Source organism: Elephas maximus, chromosome 3 (genome assembly GCF_024166365.1).
Source record: "Elephas maximus indicus isolate mEleMax1 chromosome 3, mEleMax1 primary haplotype, whole genome shotgun sequence".
In the NCBI taxonomy this organism is placed as follows: domain Eukaryota; kingdom Metazoa; phylum Chordata; class Mammalia; order Proboscidea; family Elephantidae; genus Elephas; species Elephas maximus.
The window spans coordinates 212,907,735-212,930,322 of record NC_064821.1 but is presented as its reverse complement, the minus strand read 5'-3'; the positions used below and the strand labels follow the sequence as shown (position 1 = coordinate 212,930,322).

At 42.6% G+C, this 22,588-nt stretch overlaps 1 protein-coding gene across 5 annotated transcripts in view; it reads left to right on the top strand.

The window, feature by feature from the left end:
• The window catches only part of PRRX1 (paired related homeobox 1), an 85,501-nt gene that overhangs the window by 52,426 nt on the left and 10,487 nt on the right, over nucleotides 1-22,588 (top strand). For 2 of the 5 annotated variants that reach the window (XM_049881259.1, XM_049881256.1), the window contains exons 2-3: nucleotides 7,046-7,236; nucleotides 13,478-13,659. In XM_049881259.1, coding sequence (XP_049737216.1) covers nucleotides 7,046-7,236; nucleotides 13,478-13,659 — 373 coding nt within the window. Of the gene's footprint in view, nucleotides 1-7,045; nucleotides 7,237-13,477; nucleotides 13,660-17,472; nucleotides 17,545-22,588 lie in introns of all 5 variants that reach the window. The other 3 variants (XM_049881260.1, XM_049881261.1, XM_049881257.1) reach the window with 3 other exon arrangements.

The window sequence follows — 22,588 nt, the reverse complement described above, 5'->3', positions numbered from 1 at the left end:
ACATCTTTGGCTCTGAACATACATTGATTGATAGGGGAAGGAAAGCTGCAGTGAAGAAGCGGAAAGAAGTACAAATCACATTACGGTACCTCAAATTCCTCAGTGTTTTCTGTTCCACAGGAGAATTGGCTATACTGAGAAAGCTAAACCTTGATATGTGTCTACAAAGAATAATTGTGGCTTACACAGAGCCACTGACTCTTTGGTCAGACCTATTCAAAATAATGCAATTCCACACCTTTTAGAGCATTTGATTCTTTAATAACATGTCTTCCCCCAAATTACATTTAATGCATTTGAATGTTATCTACTAAGGTTCAGACTAACACTTGACTAAAAATAAACCATGCCTATGCCTTTTTTTTTTTTTTTTTTTATGCCTTTACGCCATGTGGACAGTAAAGGAAAAAATACACACATCGAAGACCATCATACAAGTTCAGGATCTGGTAACGCAGCCTAAGGGGAACGATGGCAGCATAGCTGGGTGTTTGTACTGGCAGAGACCTGGCCACTCTCGACAGTTGCTGGGCTTCCATGGCAGAGGAGACCAGGTCTGCTGTTGAGAAGGTGTGGGTGTGCTGCTCACCTTGGTCTGGGTCACTGCGATGAACTAAGCTTGGGCGGTGCTAGGATGGTCATCCTGGTTAAGTGAACCGTGTTCCATTTATCAAGGCTCACCGATGATAACAGGACTAGAAGGATGCCGTCCTAATTGCAGTTGGAGCTCGGTGTAACCAAAGAGACTCAAATAAATGCCACAGCTGTATTTCACTGCTTTTCATAGGCCTTGCAATAAAAGCTAAACAGTTTTTAGTGGCTTTTGCAATTATACTTCCCTTCAATTTTCCAAAGGTTACAGGGCCTGAACCACACAAATCCCATTAACGTAAGTAGCTGTTGTGCAATACAAGTTCCTCTGAAAACATTCTTCAATGCCCATAAAACGATCGGCAGGCTACGCTTCAGATCCGCTTGCCTGCCCTGTTTCCACCAAAAGGCAGATGACAAGCTTTGATGTGGTGGTCGGTCTCTGCTACTGAAGCTGGCGTTTTATCTTCTTGCATCAGATTTCTCCCCAAATTGATGTGACTCAGGCATACCAAACACGTTTTTCTTCAGATTTTATTCCTAAAATATGTTTTTGCTATACCTTTAAATTATGTTTGGCCTAGCATTGATTTGGGTATCTCCAAGGACCCCCCCGGGATGGAAAGCAGAAGCCGGTCAGGGACTTTGGGAGCTGACTGGAACTTGCATGGCGAGTATCATAAAACCAACCCTGTTGCTGTGGAGTCAATGCCAACTCATGGCGACCCTATAAGACATAGTAGAGCTGCCCCACAGGGTACCCAAGGAGCAGCTCGTGGATTTGAACTGCTGACCTTTTAGTTAGCAGCCAAGCTTGAGTGGAGGGACTTAATGAGTACGGATCACCACACACTACCTGGTCCTCACATTTGGGGATGGCACTTCGCACGGTTTTCTCCACCCTTCTTCCAGGGCAATTTCAGCAGCCAGATGAGAAGTCTGGAGTGAATTTCCTGCTAGAGCTGAAGGCAGAGCTATCGTTCTCTTAACTCACGTTCGAATGCACAGGGGTATCCTACCTTGTGCTCATGGGTTTCTTTCTTCAGAAATGCTTCATCTGTGTTCTAGCACCTCGATCCGTTGGAAACACCGTGTCTCTAGCAGCACAGATTTTCTTCTAGTGTGTGTTCCTGTTTGTTTAAAGCATCTATTTATCCTGGAGCTGCTTCTCTAGGAAGGAATAGAAATGAAGGACTAATTCCCACATTTACAAAGGAATCAGAACTGCGGTGCTTCTTCCACCTCTAACATCATGACTAACCTGTTTGCAAAAGAAACATGGAAAGGATATTTTACACTACAAGTAAAACTACCCAGAGATAAGAGATCATACTAACCTAATTATTCACTATGCACTGTTAAGAATGATTAGAATCAGAAATTACTCGGCCCTTGAGAACTTTGGATAGATCATCGAAGGTCTAACTTTCTAGAGCTGCTTCCATTCCATACCACTATTCAAACTCTTTCAGATTTTATTGTCATTTAATTTATCAAGGGGCTCTTATCTCTTTTTAGAGAAATAGTTAAACATATTGAGGTGACAAAATATTTCCATAGAGAGCATTAGACCATCATTTATAAAAAGCATTTGATTTGTATACTGAAATAACACTAGTTGCCATCAAGTTAACTTGGACTCGTGGTGGCCCCACGTGTGGCCTCATCCGTGTCCGAGTGGAACTGTGCTCCACGGTGTTTTCAATGACTCATTTTTCACAAGTAGATTATCAGGACTTTCTTCTGAGGTGCTTCTGGGTGAACTCAAGCCTCCAACCTTTCGGCTAGCCGCAGAGCACATTTAACTATTTGCACCATCCAGGGGCCCCATACTAAAATATACTCTATAGGAATTGAGAAAACAGAGAGCTAAAGATGGACTCACATCAGGAAGGTTTTATAGAGGGGTAAAACTTGAGACGTGTCTTAGAAAACGGAGATTCTGAGCTGTGTCCTAAAATGAAAGAGAACTACTGACATGGTTATAGGGAGAAGATGGGGGTATGTTGTTGTTGGGCGCCATCGAGCTGCTTTCAACTCATAGCAACCCCATGTGACAGAGTAGACCTGCCACATAGGGTTTTCTAGGCTGTAATCTTTAGGGAAGCAGAACGCCAGGGCTTTCTCCCCTGCAGTTGTTAAGTGAGTTTGAATGGCCAACCTTTCTGTTAGCAGCTGAGTGGTTAATTGCACCACCAGGGCTCCTTGATGGAGGTATACTACTGTGCTAAAATAACCCTGCACATATTTAGTTCATGAAGCAAGGACTTACGGGGGCCAATGAAAAAAAAAAAAAGCAAAACACTTGGATCAAAATCACTATTCTAGATGAGAACCGTTGCGTATTTTTTATAGCTATTCTGGTAAGAATGACAATAGGTGATGCACATGGACCTTTCTGAGACCTTCTTTATAATAGCTCGTATGGAAAACCCTATCTTTCCCGTAAATATTTTCCCTGGGTTGTGGTTTCTATTTATATCTCTGGTGCTTCTTTGTTCCTTCCTCTCTTACATAGTCATTTGCAGTGAAGAGTGGAATGGAACTAGGAGCCCCAGATTGTAGCTGTGGCGCAGTCATGAACTTGCATTACGGTGTTCAGCAATGTTTGCTTAATCTTCGGGGCCTTAATCTTCTAGGTTTCATTTACCTTATCTGTAAAATAAAGGGGGCGTATTAGACAGTATCTTTAGTTTTATTTGGTGCTCATATTTAATGACTCATGGTTCTAAGCGAGAATACACGTGTTCATAAGGTCACGTTGCTTGTTTTTATTAGAAAGAGTAGCAATAGGTCATACTTGCAGTTGACTCAATCATCAAAAAAATTATAAAATCCACAACTGTCTTGGATTTGAAACATTATGATTTTGATAAGAATACATCCACGTCCCCTGTGGTATTCTGCAGCTTGGTGAACCTACCCAACCCTACCCAATTCAGTTGGTAAAACCTCATTCCAAAGAATGAGATGCTTCCTGATGTTCAACTGGTCATCAGTACCCTTGGATAAAAAAAGGAGCCCTGGTGGACCAATGGTTAAATGCTCAGCTCATAACAGAAAGGTTGGCTGTTTGAACCCACCAGCAGCTCCATGAAGTAAAACCTGGTGATCTGCTCCCATAAATATTAAAAAAAAAAAAAAAAAACAGCCTAGAAAACCTTATGACAAAGTTCTACTCTGTCATGTGGGACTGCTGTGAGCCAAAATCGACTCAACAGCACCTAACAATAACAACGACAACATTCTTGGCTAGCATGCTTTAAAATCAACCTTTGTAAAGGCTGTTTTTACGAGTAAGATGATCCTCTTGCAATGATAAAAATACAGTTTTCTCCCCATCCCGATATTCAACCAGAGCACAGAATCTGATAAAAGTATTTGTCCCAGGTCCTTCACATGGCCCACATTTGTAAGCCTCTGCAATGTTTACGTTTCCTCTGGTGGTGCTGCTGAAGATCCTGTGTTGGCTTCTGCTCTCCTGTGCTCTTGGAGGAAATTGGAGGAAAGCAGGGAGCTCACAGCTAGTGATTAGTGAGCAAAGACAGACGGGCCGCAGGGCTGCCGCTCAAGCTGTCTCAGTTGCCCGCTCATTGTCTCTTTCCATTATCCTTGTGCTTTGAAGGACATTTCCCAGATCCAGACTCCCCAGATCCTTTTTATTTGTATGTCTTTTCTCACCTTCAACATGTTCTGGACTGGTGTTTTCATTTGTTAAAAACAACAAGAACATTCACTGGGAAACTTTTGCTGGCGTCATTTCAGGTCATCATAGCTATTTATTCCCTGTCATAAACGATAATTCTCCATTTCCCTTACTCCCACGTCAGGGGAGTCAGTGGTTTATGGTGGACAGTCAGTGGGATTTGAGTGAAGAGTGGAAGATCTCAGAGAACTACTGAGAGATTATGTAGCAGGTTGTGGTACTAAGAACAAAACATAAAATATCCTGGGTCTTGATCATACTTTGGCAGTACCAGAAGAAACAGGCTTACAAAATAGCATAAAGGATTTAGGATTTGTGGTTATAGCTGAGAAAGAATTTTCTTCGAAGGAAGAAAACAAATCACAGGATCGGTTTAATAAGGGATTTCCTTTATGTGATGAAAAATAATAGCCTAAGATCTCTGTAATTGGTCCCAGTTTGGGGTAGGTATGGAAGCTAAGGAGATTTTGCAGAGTTCTATCTAACTGAGGCGTGGGATTCAGATCTCGGTGCTGTCACAAAGGCTTGGATGGCCTAGAGAGACTTGATGTGCAAGACACATAGAACCCTGGACAGAAGGACTTGGGAACGATACTGGGGACAACAACAATGTCTCCAAATTGTTAAAAAGGAATGAGAGTACAAATGCAAGAAAACTACTGAAAGGTATTTGCTCCTAGATGTTGAATTCTACTATTGACATTATTGTAAACTAATTTTGCTTATACAGGGTCAGCAAAAATGAGAGAAACCCTCAATGAGATGGGTTGACATGATAGCCACAACAGTGGACTCAAACATACCAATGATCATGAAGATGGCACAGGACCAGGCAGCACTGAGTTCTGTTATACATAACATTGCCACGAGTTGGAGCCCACTTAATGGCAACTACCAAGAACAGTGGTATAATCGGTGATGTTGGTTAGAATATTCCAGGCCTTGACAGATCCCAGAAATCATGAAAGCTGAATTGGCTCCATTCTTAAGATGCCACCGATCTGACATTTTTACTGAATGTCACAGAAGTGCCATCAAAGCAGGCTCCTAGCTGAGATACCACAAATGAGAAAAATGAGATCAAATTCAGCTCTACCATGAAGCAGAGAGAATGGGTGACAGCAGCTTCTTGGATGGAGAAATTTGGTTGAGATCATCTGATTTTCTGCTACAGGAACAGTTTGCTAAGGACACAAGAAGTTTCACTTTTCCCTGAAAACAAATTCAGCAAGCGCTTTCTATGCCTGGGTGCTTTCAGTATCCAGAGGAAATGTGGCGACGCTGTTCTGAGCTCTAAGGGCATTCCTGGTGAGGCAGCCTTGTGGAGGAGGGCATCTCCACTGGCAAGGCAGCAAGACTTAGAGGCCTCACTCATCAGCCTTTGAGAGACCTGGGCTAGGAGCCCCTCTCTTTACACCTTGATTTCACACCAAATGTAGAACATGCCCTCAGTTTGCAATAAGAATAATATTATAGCTAAGGGAGGATAGCATGATTCGTGCTCACAGTTTTGTTGAGTGTTCGTGTTGAGTGTTTATACTCAAACAGGATTAGGAGACTTCGCACACTGCAAAAAAAGAGGCTGAGAACTACTCTCTGTAGAATGTGAGCAAGTGGCCAAGGCCTCCTTCCTTCCACCCTCACTCTCACTCCTTGTATGTTTCTTTGGGCTGAGCTGACTATTGGAAATACAAGTGCAGTTCACCAGAATGAGCATGTGACATGGACCCTGACAGCTCCGTGCTGTAAATCTCTGAAAGACGCACAGGCTCTGCAGCGGCTTGGGCCTCAGGGTGATAGTTTGATGGCCGTGTTAGCACAGCTGGAATTCTGCTCAGCTTCACACATCCATCACTCCTGACAGGGGTGGAATGGGAGGGGGTGGGATGGGAGTACACCATTCCCTAACTGCCATGGGCAGGCTGCATGATTAGCTTCCAGGGAACTCGGAAAACCGAGGAGGGGTCTTGATAGGCAAAACTTGGGGACGTGATTCTCCAACAGTTCCTAAATAAGGCCCCAAACTCACTTTTGGGTAAAAGAGCTTCAGGGATCTTTCAATGTGGCTCCCTGTTCTTGGGACCTCAAAGGGCGAATGAATCCCAGGCTAATGGCAGCTTGGGCAGATGGTGTTGCGGCACTAGCCTTGATCTAGGCTGAGGACCAGAAACCCCCTTAGCAACAGCGTGGAGCCTTGAAGGAATGCAGTCATGAGTTACAGCTTCCAGGAGGGTGCGGGGTAAGACAGAAACCCTTCTAATTTGGTTTGCAAATGGTTTCGCCTTTCCTACTCTGAATTTGGGTCCCTGCATATATATGTTGGGAGAGAAGGAACCAGGGAACAGGCGGTCTACTTGGATTATGAAACTAAATGAATGAATATATATTGTCTAAGAAAAATAAACTAAAAGCAATATATAATTCTCCCATCTCTGGAGAAGTTCAGAGAACATGGGCAGGACCAGGTTTTCCTTTAACCCTCTTTGACAAAACGGGCTTGAAGGAGAATGCGTGAAATGTCCCTCTGACAGATCAGGTCTGGGCCGAGATTTAGAAGAAAAAGCAAGCCTCAGAACTTCTAGGAGTTCTTGACATATAAACTCGCAAACACCAGTTCCCACATTTGCCCACTGACAGTGGCATTTGGCTGTAGACGGGAGTGAGGAAATGAAGCAATATCTTACTGTAGGTATATAGTAAAGAAGGGTCACCTGGATCCCCAAAGTGATTTTGGCTCCTTATCCTCAGTCTCTTCAATTCCAGATGACCAGCTGAACTCAGAAGAGAAGAAGAAGAGAAAGCAGAGGAGGAACAGGACCACGTTCAACAGCAGCCAGCTGCAGGCTCTGGAGCGCGTCTTCGAGCGGACACACTACCCGGATGCTTTTGTGAGAGAAGACCTGGCCCGCAGGGTGAACCTCACTGAGGCAAGAGTGCAGGTAATTCACACTGTGGGAGGCTGGCACTGCAGAGCCTCCTTCCCACGGGCACATCTATGAAGACCGCCTAAACCCCAATTTTAGGTTTCAGGCTGGGCTGGTACTCAAAAGTGGCTGCATGAAAGCAGAATCCAGTTTCTAGCTGTTTCTTTGGGTAGCCAAGTATTTTAAAGAATTGAATAGAATGCTTTTAGGTAGGATGGGATTGTCCTTGCTACAGTCCCTCCTCCTCCCTGTCATTTCCCACCTTCCCAGATTCATGACACCAACACCATCCCTCTGAGCATTTCACTTCGCTGCCCCAGCTTTCAAGATAAGCTCTAAGGTGGCCAAAGAGATGAACTCTCTGTCCTCCTTTGGCTTTCCTCCCAGCCTTTGTGGACGTGAAGATCTTCAAGACACTCATGACACACGATGACAGACACCGGTGGGAGTGAGACATGAATACATTAAAGACTCTGTACTCAGGAACTGCCTTGAGAGCAGATTCAGGGGATGATTTCATTTATCCTCACGGCCTCTCTGTAAAGTGAGGAAGGATAAGGGCAGGGAAAACTGGGTAAAGAGATAATATCAATTTTTTCCAACATTAATGCTATGGCACATCAACTGCAAGCCAGACATTTATAAAATGATGTTGTTATTAGTTGCCATTGGTTTGGCTCCATTCCTGCTCCGTCTTCATGATCATCGGCATGTTTGAGTCCATCATTGTGGTTTTCGTGCAGTGCCTTTCAACCTAGGGCACTCACCTTGCATTATTATATAGGACAATATTGTGTTGTGTTCCATACAGTTTCATTGGCTAATTTTTGGAAATAGATCTCCAGACCTTTCTTCCTAGTCTGTCTTAGTCTGGGAGCTTCACTGAAACCTGTCCACCATGAGTGACCCTGCTGGTATTTGAAATACTGGTGGCTTAGCTTTCAGCAACACACAAGCCAGCACAGTGCAACAAACTGACAGACAGGTGTCGTTAGAAAATGATTTAATCTGTAGTTAGGAAAAATGATAATGATAATAATACAATAACTAGTAATCCTTGAGCCCTGATTTGCCAAGTAGTGTTGTAAGTCCTTTATATAAACTAATCTGTTGAATATAACAATTCGATGAGATGGATACTGTTCTTCACCTTGCAACTGAGGAAACTGAGGCACAGAGAGGTTAAGGTATTTTGCCAAAGCCACACAGCTCAGAAGCGGCTGAACTAGAATTTGAACACAGATACGCAGACCCAGAGCTCATGTTTTTAACCACTACAATGAACTTTGAATGGCTAAATGCATTTTTGAGGAGTGCTTTGCAATCTGTGCTGAAGTCAGATTACAGGGGCTATGTTGTCTTCCATGCTGCAGTGGTCAGCTGCTGTTTTGATGAGGGGTGGGCCAAATCTGTCTTTCTCCTTAAAGAGATTATTGTTTGTATAGCTATGTTTAGTCTGAGTTTGAGGGCGTTCTTTCTGCAAATGATAACCCTCTTCACTAACAGACCTCAGCTAGACTGAAAGGCCTTGAGGGTTGGAAACATGTCTCCACCCTGAGGCACAGCAAAGTGTGACAGATAGTTGTTGGGCTGAGGGAGAGGGTCCTAGAGGTCCCTGCAGCCTGAGGAGAAATTATCAAGTGTTTCTGCACCGGAAGGCAGAGACCTCACCTAAAAGCAGTACCCAAGAGACTGAAGGAAAATGTCAGTAACAAAAGGGGAAGTTGTCTGGGCCCTGTGAGGCTACCAGAGGACAGGCTAGAAGAAAGAATGGATGAAGGTGTATACGTTACTGGTTCACAATCCCTCAGGACTCAGGTCAGCGTAAGCCAGAGGAACAAAACTCAATCTGGCTCTTCCATCCACCATCCAAGCAGAACTGTGAGGTTAGTTTTCCTACGTTTCTCCCCCGTGGCACTTACCATAGCTCTCTACTTCTGCACTTAAATCCCTTCCTTTCTCTTGCAAACCCTATGTCTTTTGCCCAGAGCTTGGCCTGCAGTGGTGTAATGAATAATTTTAGAGCAATGGCCCGATGTACCTGGAAACACCCTTTTGCCCCACAGATTTGAATATTAAAGAAGGAAACCTGAAGAGGATAACACTGGGCTGGTTGATGCTGGAAATTAAAAAAAGAAATATGAGAGAGGGATTTTTGGTTGGGGGACTATTTTGCCCCCATCAAGCAACAGACAAATGCTTTTCTTATATGTTAAAATGATGTTCTTTTCCTCCATTCCCCCCGCACTATGTCCTAATGGCTGTCAGAGCTGTGACCTTTTCCTAAATGAGTGGGACAGAAGTTTCTCCCCCCTCGCTCGTGAAGTCTTACTCTTTCCCAGTTTAAACCAGTCCCTTCTGACGCTGGGCTTCTTTGCTTATATACTCATGGCATTTACCATAACCTGATGGGTATTATCTTGTCTGTGGGTCAATTTCCCCTGCTACATAGCAAGCTCCTTTTGGATGGAGGCTATGGCTAATTCATCTTTGTAAGTCCCATAACACCCAGAAGAGTCTTGCAAAATTCATTTCTTCCTCCTTCCCTCATTTCCTTCTCCTTTTTTCCCCTCAAACATTTATTGAGCACCTATTATATACTTGGAACTGTTTTGGTGTTGGGGACAAATGGACAAGTTCCTTCCCTCAAGGATGTTATGGACTGGGAGCCGAGAATATAGATGTACAAACCACGCTCATGTAATGTGGTGACATAATTCCGACACTAAAGGGATGCACAAGAATTAGTGATAGCCCAGAGGAAGGAATGATTGAACCTGCCTGGAGAAAGAGGGAGAGAATAAACATTTACCAAGCACCATCGCTATCAGTCGGAATCAACTCGACGGCACTGGGTTTGGTTTTTTTTTGGTTGGTAAGCACTCTTTGGAACCCTGGTGGCACAGTGGTTAAGTGTTTGGCTGCTAACTGAAAGGTCAGCAGTTTGAATCCACCAGTCACTCCTTGGAAACCCTATGGAGCAGTTCTACTCTGTCCTGTAGGGTCACCGTGAGTCAGAATTGACTCAACAGCATTGGATTTGGTTTTTGGTTGAGCTCTCTTTATGTGCCAACTCTCAAAGCAGACTTGAGAGTGTTGTTATCTCCATTTTATTGATTGGGAGGCAAAGGATCAGATAAATTACATAGCTCATCCAAGGACAAATCTTTAAAGTAATGGAACAGTATTTTTATCCAACTCTGTTAGGCACACTTTAAAGTTCATGTTCTTTCCACTGAAACAGTTTACAGAGGAGGTAACATTAAAGTTGAATCTTGAAACCCACATGGGTTTTAACAGCTGGACAAAGAGAGGAAGACTTACAGACAGAGGCAGCACTGGCATGAGTATATGAAGGGAACTAGCCTAACACATACAGGCCGAGTCTGCAGGTTGTCATGAGTTCCAAGTGTGAGGTGGAATGATACAGGGCCAGTCATGAGGTCTGAGTGATGCACAGTGTGGCTGGATTGGTGGACAAATAGCTAGTTCCTGAGGAGCCTTTTGTTCCATGGTAAGAAGTTTTGATTCCATTCTGGGAGTGATGGGGAGCCATGGATGGTATAAAGCAGGGTGCTTATGTGATTATATTTGCATTTAAAATGATAACCCTAATAGCAATATCCACCAACTATCTGTCAGTTTGTCACAGTGTGGTAGCTTACATGTTTCTATGATGCTACCAACATTTCAAATACCAGTAGGGTCTCCCATGGTGACCAGGTTTCAGTGGACTTCCAGACTAGGATGGGTTAGGAAGAAAGGCCTGGTGATGAGGTACTTCTGAAAATTAGTCCGTGAAAGCCCTGTGGACCACAACAGAATATTGTCCGGTACAGTGCTGGAAGATGAGCCGCTAGGCTGGAAGGCGCTCAGCATACACACTGGCTGCAGCAATGGACTCAGACGTACCAGTGATCATGAGGATGGGATAGAACTGGCAACATCTGGTTCTGTTCTACTTCAGGTCACCATGAGTTGAAGCCAGCTCATGGCAACGAACAACAATAGCAACGTAAAGGGCACATTAGAAGCAGAAGAGCAGGTGGCTGGGAAGTCGAGGACGAGATGTCCAGATTCCAGCTTTACTGATTCCCACCCAGGGCCTTCATGCTGCAAAACTCCACAAAGCACCGGTGACATAACAGTTCACGGGACTCGTGTCCCCTACGCTGTGCAGCTGCCCTGCTCCACACCATAGGATGTCCTCCTCCCACACCTTGTCCTGTGTTTCTGTAACTGTGCCTGTAATTCTTGTTTTGTGGTTTTCAAATTCGCATGCTTCCCTTCCTTTAATAGTTTATGAGCTGTTTAAGGGCAGAGAATACACATATCACCCAAAATCCCAAGACTCAGATGTTAAGATGGTTAACTTCTTGTATAATTCTATAACTATATAACTTTTTGTATAATGTTTGGAATTTTTTATGCATAATTGTCATGAGCATTTTAAAAGGATCTTTATACGTCTTGCCAAATTACTGCCCAGCAAGGAACATGCCAGTATACACTCCCCCTTCCTATGAGCACCTTGATTATTAGAATTTTTTAAAAAGTTAACTATGTTGGGAGATAATATCTCATTATTTTATTTACCATTTACATTACTGTAATGTTCATGATTGATTATCATTTCACATGTGAATTTTTTATTTCTATTTCCTCTGGTGAATTGATTTTCATCACATGGAATTAAGCACTATTTTTGTTTTGGTATAATTGTATCTCAAGCTAAAAATGAGAAAGAGTGAGCAAGTGACCAAGGAGAGAATTGGCCTTTTTCTACTCTGTCCTCCCAGGGTTTGGCACAGGGACTGGGACCCAGCAGGTACTCCAGAAACAGGTCTTGAATGAGTAAATGAATGAAATACTTTCACGGCAGTTTAAGATGATTGTGTGATCATGAGTTGGGCATTCTGGAGTTAACAATCTCTGCCATTTACTTGAGTGCTCTTGAACAGATGACTTAATCTCATGGAACCTCTGTTGGCTCAACTCTAAAAATATAAATAAAAAAAACGAATATGTGGAATTGTCAGGGTGACTGGAAACCATGTAATGTGCCCCTATCAGCTCTTAGCTGTCCCGGCACTTACTAAATGGTAGGTCTGCTTTTAGCCACGGCACATGCTGTCAGTGTTGCTCACACAAACCCTACAATTGAAGGTACTCCAGCCGACTTCCAACCTTTAGCATCTGCATTTCCAAGCCAGAAGGTTCTTGCTAGACCTGCAGGGACTATGCTGCTTGCATTCAGCATGCCAGGAGCGCTGGAACGTCAACAGCACTGACTGATGGGAGCTGGTGTCAAAATACCCAGCTTCTCAAACTTCGGGTGGCTAACTCCCAAGAATGTGACCTACATGAGTCTTCAGAGTCCCTGTGGGAGCGAGCTCCAATCGGCCACAGAGATAGCTGGCTTAGTTTAAAAATAAAAAAATAAAGTTGCCATAGAGTCGACCCTGACCCTTGGTGACCTATGTCAGTGTAGAACTGGGCTCCACAGGGTGTTCAGTACTCATTTTTCAGAAGGAGATCACCAGGCCTTTCTTCTGAAGCACCTCCGGGTGGACTCGAACCTCTAACTTTTAGTTAGCAGCCGAGCTCTTACATTTGCACCACCTAGGGGCTGCGAATAGTAGGGGCTGCGAATAGTGCCCCTTCGGTGGCCGCCTTTTCTTCTCTACAGTCCTCCTGTCCCCTACTGATGTTCAGTACACTTCCCAAATTAACCATTTACTTCTTAAATACTTGCCTCAGGATCTACTTTTGGGGGAATCTGGAATTTTCTTTAAATATCTAATAATTATCATGAAAAAGTAGCAGGTGAAATTTTCACGTTTTGGAGAATTTTGAACAACAACAAAAAACAACTTTTAGAAATGGTATTGTTACCTGCGGCCGAAGTCTAATGAGATTTTTCTTCTTCTTCTTGATTGTTGATTACAGCAGGGTCCATAACCTACGTTTTCACATCACGTGGCTCAGTCATGGATCCCATCTCTGGAGGCTTGATTATTGGAAGTACTTCATCGTCCTGTTACAATAGTCTTAACCCTTAATAGCTCTACAACGTGGCCCACTAGGAGAGGATAATGGCATATTTCTGCTGTTCTCGGGGAAATTCCGGACCCATGAGATATCATCCGTGGAAAGCCTTATATGGTAAAATGAACCAGAACTTCACTCGTGTAACTTCTTCTTTTCTTTTTTCTCTCCCTCCACCTGCCCTTCTCGCCTCCCTGCAATCTTCCAGGTGTGGTTTCAGAACCGAAGAGCTAAATTCCGCAGGAATGAGAGAGCCATGCTGGCCAATAAAAACGCTTCCCTCCTTAAATCCTACTCAGGGGAGGTGACTGCCGTGGAGCAGCCCATCGTCCCTCGTCCTGCTCCGAGACCCACCGATTACCTCTCGTGGGGGACGGCCTCTCCGTACAGGTGAATGACCGGCCCGCTCTCCCTTGCTCCACTTGCGCGCTTCTCAGCGTGGGGCGTGTTCAAAGCTGCCTGTGCAGCTGGCTGACGTTTCTTACTGGGTTAACCTCTTCAGAGACATTGAACTTGCTGACATCCCCAGATTTCACAGGAGATTCCTAGTTGCCCCAGGAACAGGGTTTGGGGCAGAAGAGAGAGGGCAGGCCCTCAGCCGTCTCCTTTGGACTCAGGAACTCTTGCAAAGGTTTCAAAGATGGGAAAGAATCTGAAAGTAAAGATCATTAAGCTGTACCCAGTGTCCCGCTTGCAACCTTTCTGGAACAAAGCTTTACCCCATATCCCAACTTAAGACAGAGTTGTTGTTATTATGCTTAAGTGGGAACTTGACTTGTGAGGCTCTGAGTGTGGTACTGAAGGCAAAAGTCATAGTAAACTTGGTTTCTAATAAAAGGAAGAAAGGATAAAGGGAGGAAGAAGGGGAGAGAGAGGGAGAGGAGGAAGAAAGAAAGAAGGGAGGGAGGAAGGAAAGGAAAAGAAAGGATGAAAGAATGAACGAAAGTAAGAAAGAAAGAAAACCCAAGTTCCTTCTGATCACTTTCCTGGCCATAGTTCTTCATTTGTACGTGGGGATGTCTTATCCAAAATGCCTTCCTATTCTATTGCCAATTCTTATCTACTTGTCTAAAGGTCTCTTTGGGGGTCAGTTTGTACGTGTGTGTTTTTTTTTTAGTATAAAAAGAATGTAAAAGTTACGCTCCAAAACCCAAACCTAAGCTTTTATATTACGAAGGTGAAAATTTTCAAAGAAAATAACAAAGTGTATTTCAGTCTCATGGAGAGGCTTTTGACCCCCCTTTATTATGCTGTCCAAATGCTATAGGGAGCATACAGACACAGGTGCCTAACACGTTGTGATTAGCCTAGAGTGCCTTTCACGGAACATAAACCTGAGTACTCTGAGAAGCCAGATCAAGGCTGACCATCCAGGCTGGTCAGTTTCGGTGGAGGCAGAAGTATTCACAAATTCATTTATTATGCTTTTGTTTACCATTTTTATTGTTAAAGTTAATTTTTGGTTTGAGGAGTGATTTAGATTGATTATAGATTATCTCCCAGCTGAAGTTGAGCTCCTGATTTGAAATGCCGCGCTTGTGAAATGCAGATGCCTTTCAAAGGCTGATGACCCTAATCAAAGCAAAAGTCCTTCCCGATGCGCTTTTTGTTCCAGCTCAGTTCCTTGAGAGAAACAGCATAAATGCATTTGAACATTTCTTTTGTATCTTCCCACGTGAAATTAGCCAGAATTACTTTGGTCTTAGTACCTAGAGGCCTCTTGCCTAGGAAAGTCTTAATCTGGGCCCCCATTGCTCTCAGACACTGTGCCTTGTTGATTTTGAGAGACGACTCATACCTAAAATTTAGACTCCTTTCCCACAGGGATGTTTACTATATGTTTACTCTAAGAACATTGTGAGGTGCGTTCTAAAATCACAGTCTTTGATATTGGAAGGCTGACTTGTTTCTCTTATAAATATTAGTAGTTAATGGCAGACCCACTAAATGGGTTGGGAAGTGGGTGTGGTTCAAAGCCTGATGTTTCCAGGTCTCTGGTTTGAATTTGGTCACAACCAGGAAGCATTGCTCCTTTTCCTGCTTGGGTCCTAGTTAGGAACTTTCGCAGTAGCCGTAAACAGTCGAGATGGCGGTCATGTGGTCCTTGCCAGGGAGAGGCTGAGGGCAGAATACTGCGTGAGAGAGGGGTTGAAATCCTCCCGGATTATGATTGGATTAGATTGCTGGACTCATCAGAAGCTCAAGTCCTGGTGTCTGCATCATATGTATTCTGTATATGAACACCTAACTGCAAGTATTAACATGGCCATGTGCCCTTTTGGGAAATATTCTATTTTAAGTGAAAAGATTATATAGGAAGACTAGATAAATTTAAAAAATTACCCATATTTCCACGATCCCGACATAACTAGTTTGTTCAATATCTTCTATAGGTAGAGTCTTAGTGTACATATTATTTTGTATTTTGCTCTTTTTACATGACATCGTATAGCCTAGTACTTACTCATTTCATGGTATATACTTTTATATCGTTTCTCTCTTAGATGCAGCTTGTAAAAATTAATTAAAATAATATCATAGAACCTGGTCGTTCCTGTTCTGTGTGAAGAATAAAGTAATCTCCAGATATAAGTCGAGGACTGATGGATTAAAGCAGTAATTTAATCTGTAATAATGCTTTTGGCCCAATGTCGACTCAAGTGTTTATATTTTGGTTAATTACTAAAAGCAGTAAATAGCTGTTCTGTTACTTAGAGATTTTTCTGTGATGTTTAGAACCAAACTGCATTATTATTTCATTCACGTTTTGAAGCTTGCTAGGAAATACAGCTATTGGTAAGGACATATAAAAGGAAAACAAGTGACAAGAAGTAAAGGACATTTTAGGCCTTTTGTGCTCTAGAAAAGTAACTCGTTCTCCCTGTTGGTGCCATTATGTCAAGTTAGTTATCTCACATGTGACATTCATTAAAAGGCTTGTCTCTTGGTTAATCCTTGGAACACTGCTCTGCGGTAGCCCTGTCCTTGCTCCAGTTCCAAAGAAGACGAAACGGAACACTTGCCCAAGTTTAAATCTTCGGCAGAATTAGGATCGGTGCTTGTGGTGCCTGCTTCTGTTCAACATATTAGGCCACATGACCATAAACCTTACACTGCGCTGAAAGTGGTAAAACATACACAGTTGGAAAAATATCAAAACATCCCCTTTTGATTCAGGGCCTGTTCTCCGATCAGAGAAGCGTGCCTTCAGCTGAGGTCCACGTTCTGGGGTGTGTGGGCATCATCACACCGGGGCGACCCATGTGGCTGGGTCTTGCAACCCAGGCACAGTGAGCAGGCAGCTGTGCAAGAGAGGACGGCTGCTGACTTTGACAGCTCTCCCCTTGAAGAAGAGAGGAGCAAACCAAGGCTCTAAAGCAATCGTTAGCATGTTGTCAGCATCCAGGACTGGGAAATAGCCAGTGCATTTTTTTTTCTGGGTGTCATTTATATCCAGAGTGGCTGTATAATTTATCATCCAAACTGGGGCACTTTGAGAGTGAAAAGGGAATGCCATTAATAATTGCAGGGGGACAACAGGCATAAGCTGAGCTTGTCACTGGCAAACTGGAACATATGACTCACTCTATTTATAGCACGGCATGACCTGGATCATTACCAGAGCACTACTGAGAATGTTAGGCAGGCAACTGAGTCACCAGAGGGAGCAAGGAATTAACACTACTGTCCTGGCAGGTGTCTTCTGTATCTACCCACGGTCGGTTGAAGAAAGCTTGTTTTTGGCACAGACCCCACTGCTTGGCTCAGAACGATTTTCCTTAGGCAAATCGTGGGGATAAAAGCACAGCCAAGCACCCGAGTTATAAGACTTACTCCTCTTGCAGTGCTGTGCCTCTTGGGTAGCAGTGGTTAACCTAGCCCTGGACTTCTAATGGTTATTTGAAATGAAGTGGCCAAGAAACCTTTCCCCAGAGAAATTCTCTCCTGTGAGAGGTAGATAGAGAATATCCGGGCTTTGCAATGTTGGTCTACAGTGCTATTTCCAGAGGGAGGGCTGGGCTTAAAAAAAAAAAAAAAAGCCAAAAAAACCAAAAACTAATGACAAGTCATAGCAGGCATCTCTATCCCTGTCCGCGGCTTCCCTTCCCCATCCTCCTCCCCTCATCCGATCGTGGTCACGTGCTGCCTGACATCTGCTGAACGCATTTGGCTCATTTCTCCCTTTCACACTTTCAAAAATAGATCCTCGTCCCTCCCAAGATGTTGTTTACACGAGGGGCTTCATAACGGATTCTAACGGAAGACACTGAAAAGGTAACTTGTCAGAGGGGGAAGAGGGGGGTTGTTGGGGGTAGGGTTTAAGTGGGAAGTAAGTGTGTTCAAGAAAGTGGGATTTGCCGTCTTAGAAATGTAAGCAGTGAGATCCTTGAGTGAGAAATACAACTGGAAACTGGAGCTACAGGAAAATGTGTCCCTACACTTAAGGGTAGTCCAGAACAGAGTTCCTCAAAGAGGACTGTGCTTAGGAATCACCTGGGACCTTGTTACAGCACAGACTCTGATTCAGTGGGTCTGGGGCAGGGCCTGAGATTTTGAATGTCAAATCCCTCCCAGGTGATGGCGATGCTGTTGACACTTGGTACATACTTTGAGTAGTGAGGCTTCAGGGGACTGTAGAGTATAGAGCAGGGGTTGGAAGAACTATGTGCTTGTCCTGGCTCCCATTGCACCCAGGCTAGTTGAGTCACTGATCTCTTATGTAGCCTTTGTATCTCAAATGGAGCTAGCAAGAGTTTCCCTATTATATACACTGCAGGATGTTTGAGACCTATAAAAAAAAAAAAAGCAAAAACCCTTGAAACAATAAAAAATGCAAGTTGCTTTATATAGTAAAACATTCTATCAGAAAAGTTAAAAGTAGCAGAAGGAACACAATATGCAGTGCAAACTGAAGCCTTACTAATGAAATGAAGTCCATGTGTGTTCAGTTTAAAGAGCTAAATTGCATTTAAAAAGTCAAATCCTGAATTTTAAAAACAGAAGTTAGAAATGATTAAGTCACCAAAATCACTTCCAAAAGGGTGTATGGGATCTCCCCCTTAGAAGTAAATTTCCCTGGAAAAACAATGGACCTCCATTGTTCTTGCTCTGACCAAAGGATGAACCAAGAGACGACCTTCAATTTCCACACATCACAGGCTGAGTCAAGAAATGCAAAGAACCGCAGGCTCTATAGCCTTTAAAAAACCCTGAGCTGGTGAAAGCCTTGGATTTCAGGAAGACTCCCAGACTTCTTGGGCTGACAGATTTGTCATTGGGGTAAAATTTTAAACAGCACGCCATCATTTGTCCAAGAGAGCCAAATGGAAAACAAAATTAGAGTTGAAAACTGAGCCTGGTATTCTTCTCCAAGGTATCCCCAATTGTCTTGTGATTTGTAGGACTTTTACACTCTGGGTGGTTAGAAAGAAGAGGGGCAGATGTCCATACGTTTCCTGGCCTTAAAATCATACCATGTGTAATATTTCCCATTCTTCCTTGGTGTTTGGAAGTCAGGTTAATACATTCTTCCTCATGACAGACAGCTTTTCAGGGAAGGTTGAAATGGTCAGAAATGATTTGTCCCCAGTGGAAACAGAATTCTAACCCCACTAGTGGTTAGCACCGTCCTGTCTCTGGCTGAGCTACATCTGCTAGAAATCTCCAGATATGGAGATGGGAAAATTTCAATCTTGCAAGTCCCAGTGCAGGCTTGCTGAATGAACTGATGTGATACAAGCACTCCTTTCTCATCTCCAATCCCTCAATGCCCTTTATTTGGCTATATAGATTCTTGGTAATAGACAAAACTTTATGTTCTTAAAAGCTAACTAGAAAAGGTGTGTTAGCCAAAACCCGTAAACCCAGTCTCAGGACTTGGACATATCAGTGTCTGTGTACTGCTGAGAGAAATACGATGGTGCTCACCTAGAGCTACTCCAACAGGTGGGATCTCAGGGTGCTGGTAAGCCGGCTTTTGGTGGTTATCATGTGCTTAATCTATACAAATGACTTAGCTTCAATCTCACCTTCTTATCCCAGGAAGTTTATTCCCATAGGAGAAGGAGTGTTCATTTTACATGGTTTGAATGGTCCTATAACATGAGTTGAATAGCTACTTGCCCTCTCCGCTTCCTGCCTTGTGAAAGAACATTTCAGGGCTCTCTTTTCCAAAAGACAGAGCTTTAGAAGCTTTGATGACGTGGAGAACAAGTGGTCAGGGACAATCTGTCAGATTGGCAGCTGCTTAAGGCCCTCTTGCATCTGTTGTCATTTTAGGGAGAAGGTCCTCCCACCTTCGATCGCCATTTTTATAGCATGACTAAGCTACTCTTAGATGACCCACTCATTAGTTCTGTCCTTTATGACCTCTAACAAGTGTTGCTTGGCACTGCTGTGTCCAAAGGCTGCTCACTGCTTGCCTAGACAGCACTTCTAGCCCAGGTTGAGAATCTAGGCCCATGTCAAAGCATTGGAGGGAAAAGGGACTCTTGTAATTCTTTACTATGTGCACAACATGTCACTGGAGTTCCTGCTTGTGGTGTCATAGGTTCTAAACGTTTGTTAAGAGTCTGTTAATGAAAATGTCCTTTTTTTTTTTTTTAAACTCTACTTTTATGGCTGTGAAAAGCTGGAACAAGTTACATCAATTTTTGAAATTTTATAACTTTTCTAAACATTTACCAAGTAAAAATGCTATCACTCATGGAGCTCCTAGGGAATTCTGAAACTCTTTTGTTAACATCAGTTGCTTTGTTATGCTCACACCTGCTAATCTGACTGCTACCCATAGGGCATTGTCACAGACTCACTAACACAGTGGTATCCTCGTAACAGCAACCATCAGACAAGGCTGCTGCTCTCCACTCTGGAAACATCAGACAGCATGAAGTGGCCATGTCCTGGTGACAGTCCAATATCCTACTCAAAATATAATTCTAATTTTCATTAATCTGATTTTGAGATAGAAAGTGGGTCAACATTCAGCTCATGGATTTGGATGTTACTATTCGGCCTGCATTATGAAGAGAGAGAGCCTCACTATTTCCAAGAAATGAGTTACCATGCTGAGTCCTCAGACTAAAATATCAGATGACAAAAATGGTTATATAATAGGTAGCAGTGAAATCTCTACTACAGCAGACATTTTGAGAAGACACTAATGGCATCTTCAGTACACCAGCATGATCCTCCAAGGTTCTGATTCCCTTTGCCTGTTAAGGAAATGGACCGAACCCTTACTCATTTAAGAAGGGATTTTGAATCCAATTGGGGGGGGGGTGGGGAGCAAAACTCAAAGGATAGAAAAAATATCCCTCAGAAAATTAGTCCAAGTACTTAAAAGTACAATACTCCATGATAATCTGTAATTTACCATCAGAGAGTTTTTCATTTTATGCTTTTGCATGAAGTTTTCAGAGCCATTCAAGTGTATTCTCAGTACTTTGCAAATAATACAGATAACTTGCATTTCAGGCTTCTTTCCTGTGTATTTAAAATGGTACAAATCATGTACTATCTTTGGGCCTTAATTCTCTCACAGAAGCCTAGTTAAGAAAGGTTGATTTGATTGATGTCATCATAACCCATAACTAGATACATTTCCCAAATCCAGTTGTCTCTTTTCTTAGCTACCTTGATCTTTGGGTCCTTGGTATATCCTAGAAACTTCTGGAGTATAGGTTTTATGAATTTGTATACATTCCTGGTAAGGTCTCAAATGGAAGCATGTAACTCATATAGGAATTAAATGATGATATGTATACAGGTTTTGAAAATAAATGACCTTTCTTGGTACATGGTGAAAAACTTGACCCATCTTAATTGAAACCTACCTTAACTGGGGACTCCTCTGCTTCTGTCCTTTGGTAGAGAGTGGTAGAAGTAATAGTCTATTCTATAATAAAGTCTAGCCTGTACTGATATTTGTACACCCTTTATTGTGAAAAGATATTTTTTGATCGATCCAAGAATATGGGATCATCGGCCCCTACTTTAGTCATTTCCCTCCTGATTTTGCTTTTTGTATTAAAACAGCAAGTTTAATAAGCAGTAGCTCTGAAGCATGTTGATGATTTTGTTTTTTTAGAAATCATTACTCAGAATGGAAGAGATTGATGACATTGAGCAGGACCCAGTGTAATCATAATCTATCTAGACATTTCTCATTTATTTATTCATTAGACACCTTCTTGGACACCAAATACGTGCCAGGTATGGTGTTAGAGTTACCTGAGGCTATAATGGAGAACAAGGCAGACGTGGTCTCTGATTTATGGAGTTTATAGTTGAGGAAAGAGATAAATATTAAACAAATTATCAGTAATCAACAATGAAATAAGTGCTGAAATGAAAAGTACAAGATGTTATAGGAGAACCTACGTTGTCTAGAGGGTGAAGATCATCTACTAGACATGACGAATGAGTGGAGCAAGCAAAGATGAAATAGAAGAAATTAGGATTCTTTTTGTAACCTTCTAAGTCTTTCTTTATTACATGCACACACACACACGTATCAGTGTTATAAGGATTTTGAATTAAGGATGTGTTTTTCTGGAAAGACCTAGTGATAAGGACTATATATTTTTTAATTTTGTGTTAATTGCTAGTAGCTGAGCAGAAATGGACTATTGTGAGTTTTGACCATGGTCTTGACTGTGAAGTCTTGACTATGTGGTGTTCCAAATAAGCATTAATGATATATTCTGTATATTTGTAGAGTAGCTTTATTTTTTCTCTTTCCCTGGTCTTGTCACCTGATCCTCAGAACCACAAACTCCTGTGTGGCTGACAGAATTCCACTGGAATGCAGGCAAAGGAAAAGCACGTGCTAGTCCATTTATAAATCTATCTCATTCCAGCCCTGCAATTGAAAGAGATTTTGCTAAGCTTAAGAAACAATTGGAAACCCTGGTGGCATAGTGGTTAAGTGCTATGGCTGCTAACCAAGAGTTCAGCAGTTTGAGTCTGCCAGGTGCTCCTTGGGAACTCTATGGGGCAGTTCTACTCTGTTCTATAGGGTCACTATGAGTCAGAATCGACTCAATGGCAGTGGGTTTGGTTTTCTGGTTTTAAGAAATAATTAGAAAACATTTTCATTTCATTAAAATGAATCCCTTTTCAACCATCTGGTATAAGTAATGGATAATTTGCATCCAAGTCTAAAAAAAAATTTTTTTTTCTTTCTCATTTAAAACAAATGTTTAGATGCAACTAGCAGAAAACCGCCAATTACAAATTTCTGCAAGCGGTGTTTCTAGGTCTTAATTACAATCTCTGACAATGAAAAACAACTTCAGGTTTTTCTAAGCAATAAAGA